The following is a 6,127-nucleotide window of genomic DNA, read 5'->3' as shown; positions in this document are numbered from 1 at the left end:
GGGATTGGAAGACACAGGACACTGGGGACAGGCTTGGCGGGTTTTCTGAGCTTCTCTGCCTCCTCCCACACCTGCGTGTTCAGAGATCCGCCGTGGGATCCGCTCTTTCCTCCTCACACGTTTTTTGTTTTGTGTGTGTGTGTGTGTGTGTTTGTTTCTTTTCTTTTTTTCTGGAAGCCGTGGGTAGAAGCTGCTGAGCAGTCATGCAAAGGGTGGCAGAGGGAAAAGTGTCGCTAGGGTCCAGAGGGCAGGTGAGCAGACCCGGGGCTGCGCACGGGTTGACGTGGCACCAAGCTGGGGATGGCGGGGAGCCCTCGAGTCCCAGCCAGCCAGCCCTGGAGAAGCCAAATTTCATCCCCCCAACTTCGATCTCGGATAAAGGGTGTTTGCAAAAAGAAAAGAGAAAAAAAAAAAAGGAAAAGTTTTTGAGGACTTTTCCCCAAGTCTGGTTGTAGGCGGGGTCGGAGGGCGGTGCCTACAGTCTGATTCGCCGCGGCGGCAGTGCAGAGGCGCGGATTGGCGCACGGGGCCCCGGGCCGGGAGAGCGGGCGTGGGGGGAGGGGAAGCTCCGCGCCCGCGGGAGCGGCTCGCGCCGGGAGCGGGTTAATTTCAAATCGGGGGCTAGACTGCTCCGGGACGGCCACGCTCCCGCGGCCCGCCCTCCGGCCCCCCAGTCCCGGCCCTGGTGCCGCCCTCTGGCACCCACCTCTGCGCGGCGGGGCTAAGCGAGTCTCCTTGAGACGCGCTGGCTCCCTGAGACGCGCAGCCAGAATTCGGGGCCACCCCGGACCTTCAGCCCTGGAGGAGGATTGACAGGTGAGCAGGGAGCAGACTGTCGCGGCGGGGCTGCGGGATCCCGGGAAGGCCAGGGTAAAGGCGGCCGTTTCCCGCCTCCCGCCCCGCCGGGGCCCGTGGGGAGGAGCCGAGCTCCCGCGCAGAGGACGGGGGAGGGGCTCGCCCGCGCTCCAGCCCCGCGCACTCGGGGGCGGTGCCAGCTACGGTCCCGCTTTCCGCGCCAAATTTTTAAATCGAAGGCGGAAGGTCCGGCCCCGCCTCGGGGACCACTGGCCAATCGCAGGCCTTCGCGGGGCTTACTGATTGGCTAGGAGCCGTCGCCCTGGAAACCGGGAGATGCTGTCTGGCGTCTCCCAGGGGCGGTGCAGTTGGCAGGGAGGAGGAGCCAGTGCTTGCGCCGGGCGGGAAGCGGGCTACTACGGGGGACTGTACCTGGGACCCGGAGCGCAGCTTACCGTACGCCTTGGCGTCGCGGTGATTTCGGCATCTAGTGAACCCCTACCTCGCCCTAGTACTTCGCGTGTTGAAAGAAGCCTAAAAAAGGAGGTCCGAATCCCAAAGCTCTCTGTAAATGCCCCGTCCTGCGCTTAGAGCGCAGAGACTGAATTGGAGGGTTGTTCTCAGGCCACTTCCCAAGTCCTTCCCTCTGAGCCTGTGCACGTGTGTGTCAGGCGAGAAACTTCAGGATCTCCCCCGATGCAGGCTCGGTGTGCGCTCCTTCGGAACCCGGGCTCGTGCGCTCAGTCCGCAGCCCGGATCAGTGCACAGGTGGGTGCTTGCTACAGCCATCTCTGAAGGTGAGGGAGGACTGTCACTGCAGATTCTGTGTTTGCTTGAAGTCTCGTGACAGAAGGGTTTGATGGAGGAATTTACTGCAGTCTGTTGGCGCGGTCTGCCTAGAGGCGCTGTCTGCCCTCGAGGGGGGCAAAAATAAACCTGGTTTGTCATTTTTTTGTTTCTTTGTTTCTGGGGCTCTTGTGTACCGGCTCTTTTCCATCGGCTCTTAATTCTCGCTTTACTTTTTTTCCCTTTAAGGGTAGTAAAAATCTTTAATCGATTGGACTACTTAAACCATTGGAATTTGGGGAGGAACTTCAGATTTTTCGTTTTTAAAGACACACTAAATGTATGAGGAATCGACAAAATGGAGAACCAAAAGGTATTTTTAAAGTTCAGTCTACATTGTTGCAATGTCAAATGAAGTATCATCCTGAGTTTTTCCTTAATAAGTTTTCGTTAAGTTTTTCCTCTGATAGTCATGAATGCTGTATCTTTTTGGTTAACTTTTACAGAAATCCAGAAGGAAATTTTAAAGTAATCTTTCTGTTTCAAAAGTTTAGTGTAAATTTCACATAGATGGGGGAAGTTGGGTTTTTTTAAGTACTTTAAAAAATAACATTTATATATTATTTATATGAGCCATTGGAATTCAGAAAGGTCATAATTTGATATTGGATTTCTTTGTAAGATAACATTCAAAATGTCAGCCTTTTAACCTACTGGGCCTCGGAATGCTGTTTATGACAAATCTCCCGGAAGCTTTTAGATGTTAGCTAAATACTGTCCTTGGCAGTTTTCACTGAAACCCCATCCTTGGGTCAGCACCTCCTGAGGGCACCATACTAAACCGAAAATTCAGGTGCCAGCCCCATGCGACCTCACTCTGCCTGGCGTCCTCTTTTGCTAAGCAGCAGATTCGGCAGAAACACACACTGGAGGGCACTTGATGAGCCCTCAGTTTCATGATTGTAGTAGGGGATTGTTAACCCGGGCTCCTAAAGTTGCTGAGGAAACAGTGGGTCTCTCTGTTCGCTGAGTTGCTGCTTTCCGCGTTCCTTCGTTTCTTTAAGAATGGTGCGCTGCCTGGTGTCTCAAAGTGAAAGGGGCCCAGTCTCTACTGGCCTTATGAGGTGCTATTAACTCACCATTGTAGGTAAGGGCTGACTTACCGTAGCAGGAACTGGCTGTGAGGCCTTCCTTACATGGCTAACTTTACTTCCCTCCATCCCGTTTCTGCACCTGCACCTCAAGAGTTGATGTTGAAAGTAGATTTTTCTGGTCAGAAGTCCTGCTGGTAGGCAGGAGGCCCTAACCATGAGGGCGCCCTCACATTGGCTGCTTGAGCCTGTTCCTGGTTGGTATGTCAGTGAGCATCCACTGCACACAGCCACTCCACTGAGAGGAGCATGGTTTGGTTCCTGCAAACCTTCACTCGAGGCATCATCAGCAGAGGCTGTTTCTAGGCATTTAAAAGCGATCAGTTATTTAAAGAGATCGATTCTGGTAAGGAAAGGGAGTGAGCTGTAAGCCATCTTTACGACCCTCCTTTCTCAAAATAGAATTTAAGAGCAAAACCTGTAGCTAACGTTATTTATTTGTTTGTTTATTTATTTACTTACTTACTTACTTAAATTCTTAGGTCACAAGGTGGAGACATTTAGATCCACAGTTTCTGCCACGTTAAACATTAGAAGTTTAACTCTTTCATGGACGGTAGTAGCAAGGCAGAGTGGGATGGGCATGTGATCACAACACTCTAGAAACCGAGGCAGGGGGATTTTAAGTTTAAGGTCAGCTTGCTGCTATATAGTAAGTTCCAGACTGGTTGGATTGTATAGTGAGACCTTGTCTCAAACGGAAAAGGAAAATACTGTCAAGAGATCACTGTGACAGTCTTAACCTACTTGTTCAATATTAAAAGCAGAAAGCTCTCTCTGATAGGTTCTGATTTACAGCGAAACTCAGTTATTACATTCGTTCCTTCTAAACCAGGAAAACCTCTTTTCTGAGCCACATAAAAGGGGACTGGTGAAAAGCCCCCTGCAAGAGTCCTCGAAGGCCAACGTGGTACTGGCTGAGATCCAGCCTGACCTGGGTCCTTTAACCACACCAACCAAGCCCAAGGAAGTCTCCCAAGGAGAGCCATGGACACCCACAGCCAACCTGAAAATGCTTATCAGCGCGGTGAGCCCAGAGATCCGAAGCCGAGATCAGAAAAGGGGCCTGTCCGACAACCGCAGTGGATTACCCGAAGCTAGAGACTGTTTGCATGTAGGTTGACAGGGGGTGGGGGCTGAGTGGCAGCAGGGGGCTTGTGGAGGAAGGGAAGGTCAATCTGGAACCCAGAGCCACTGGAAGGCTGCTGCTGACCTGCCCTGCATAGCACAGCACTGGGAATTGCGGACTCTTACGAGTGATCTTTATCCCGGGCTTCCCTTAGGACCGTTCTTATCCCAACCCCCCCTCCCACTTTGTTGCAGCTGTTCAAACCGTGTGTACGTGTGGGTAAGAGGAGTTAGTCATCTAGCACAGATGCCCCCCGGTAAATCTGTCAAGCTTTGTTTCAGAACGAGACACTGTTTACCTTTTCCTCTGCAGGAACACTTATCTGGAGATGAATTTGAGAAGTCCCAGCCAAGTCGGAAGGAGAAGAGCTTGGGGTTGCTATGCCACAAATTCTTAGCGAGGTACCCTAAGTACCCCAACCCCGCTGTGAATAACGACATCTGCCTGGACGAGGTGGCCGAGGAGCTCAGTACGTATGCCGGTTGCCAGGGTGGTTAATAATTAGAGTGAGTGAGTCTGTGAACTTAACTCTTCTGGATCTGAGCTCCGATCGTCACATTGTCACAGCTTCAAATAAGGCCGTGAGGGAATGAGAAGCCTCACCAGTCCTGTTAATTTAAGAAAAACTCAGTCTTAGAAGCAAACAAGGGGTGGTGGAGAGTGTTTCTGGGTTCAGGTTGTCTCTGAAGCTGTACAGGAAGGAAATGGTGTTTTATGACTTGTTTCACAAACAGCTGTGGCTCTGACGCTTACCTTGACCCTGTCCCTGAGGAACCAGTGTATCCGTAGTTGCTTTAAGGGATGGTCTCTGGGACACTGCCTCTCTGCCATTTGAGACTGAGGATGGAATAGTCGGGCGGTTATTCGGTCTTTGGCCTAAGTTATGGGTATCCTCTCTTTACCACTCTGGAAAGACCTGATTTTAGAGCTAAAAAAGAGTCCAGCAGATAGAAAGTGTCTTTTGAATGTTTCGGTGTGCATGCGTAGGTTATGGGTGTCTATGTGTGTTTCTGTGTGCATAGTTCCAGAGGTCAACTTTGGGTATCTTTCCTCAGGAACCATCCGCCTTGGTTTCTGAAAACAGGGGTCTTACTGGAACAGGGCTCACCAATTAATAGAGGTTGGCTTTTCAGTTGGGTGCTGGGGATCAAACTCAGGCTTTCCCAGCAGAGACACCTCCCCAGCCTGGAAGTGTCTTAGTGTCAAACTTGAAGTATATGCAGGATAGTGATTTAACATGCAGTTATCGCTCCATAAAGGAAAAGATCGCCTTTCTAAGCAGGAACATTAATTCATGGTTTAAGAAGTTGCTGCTTGAGTCCATCTGCTCTTGTCATACTCACTGTCTGGCTAGGCGGCCTGTGTACGCTTTGAATACTCAGCAGAAACTTGTACAGATCTGTAAACGGAAAGTGCAGAATTCCCTTTTCAGTAGAACCTATCGCCATTGGAACAATGGTTACCGAGCAAAGGACACACGTGTGTCAGGCAATATATGTTACAGGAAAGGAGCGGGGTGGGTTATCTGGAACATCGTAAAAGGGCCAGGCGTGTGGGAGCAGTTCTTTCTGACCATCAGCTGAAGCTCAGATCAGGCCCTGCTATAATGCAGGCATCCAGTCCAGGTCTTGAAAGAAGAGAAGCAGAGGCCTGTGAGGACTGGTGGGGAAGGGCTCCTGGGGGAGAAGGAATAGCCCAGGAAAGAACCCCATGTGCTTGTTCTCAGCTGGCAGCCACCAGGAACAGCAAGAGGCCACTAGGGGGAGCTCTATTAAGCACGTTTCCAGAAAGGATAGCTACTGTCCGGGAATGAAATGGAATTCAACAGTATATAAATTTCAGAAATAAGGAGAAACTTACCATGCAGAACACTGAACCCCTGCTGGGTTTACAAGAACCATAGAATTGCTAATCTTGCCATCGCTAGTGGTAGGTAAAACATGAGCCAGATTAGACCCCAAAGAAATGTATTTTTCTGCTTTTTTATGTAGGTTTTTAAGTAGTGAAATAATGTATTTTCTGCTTTTTTTTGGCAATCTCAGCACTTTTAAAAGAAGTGTGTTGTATGTGTATGTGTGTATGTGTGTGCATTGTGTGTGTGGTGTGTATGTATGTGTGTGTAATGTGTGTGGTGTGTGTATGTATGTGTGTGTAATGTGTGTGGTGTGTATGTATGTGTGTGTAATGTGTGTGTATGTATATGTGGTAGTGTGTGTGTGTGTGGTAATGTGTGTGTGGTGCGTGGTGCATGTGTGTGTGCGTGTAT

The 6,127-nt window shown here is 50.2% G+C and overlaps 1 protein-coding gene across 2 annotated transcripts in view; it reads left to right on the top strand.

Annotated features, from left to right (window-relative positions):
* The first annotated feature begins 550 nt into the window (after positions 1-550).
* E2f8 (E2F transcription factor 8) overlaps positions 551-6,127 on the top strand; it is an 18,656-nt gene continuing 13,079 nt past the window's right edge. The window contains exons 1-4 of one of the 2 annotated variants that reach the window (XM_087556515.1): positions 551-816; positions 1,831-1,954; positions 3,568-3,846; positions 4,174-4,330. In XM_087556515.1, the coding sequence (XP_087412641.1) occupies positions 1,940-1,954; positions 3,568-3,846; positions 4,174-4,330 (451 nt within the window). In that variant the 5' untranslated portion in view covers positions 551-816; positions 1,831-1,939. 2 annotated transcript variants of the gene reach the window in all.

Source organism: Rattus norvegicus, chromosome 1, assembly GCF_021556685.1.
Source record: "Rattus norvegicus strain SHRSP/BbbUtx chromosome 1, alternate assembly SHRSP_T2T, whole genome shotgun sequence".
Lineage (NCBI taxonomy): Eukaryota > Metazoa > Chordata > Mammalia > Rodentia > Muridae > Rattus > Rattus norvegicus.
The sequence above is the reverse complement of the archived record's forward strand: the minus strand, read 5'-3'. Positions and strand labels throughout refer to the sequence as shown.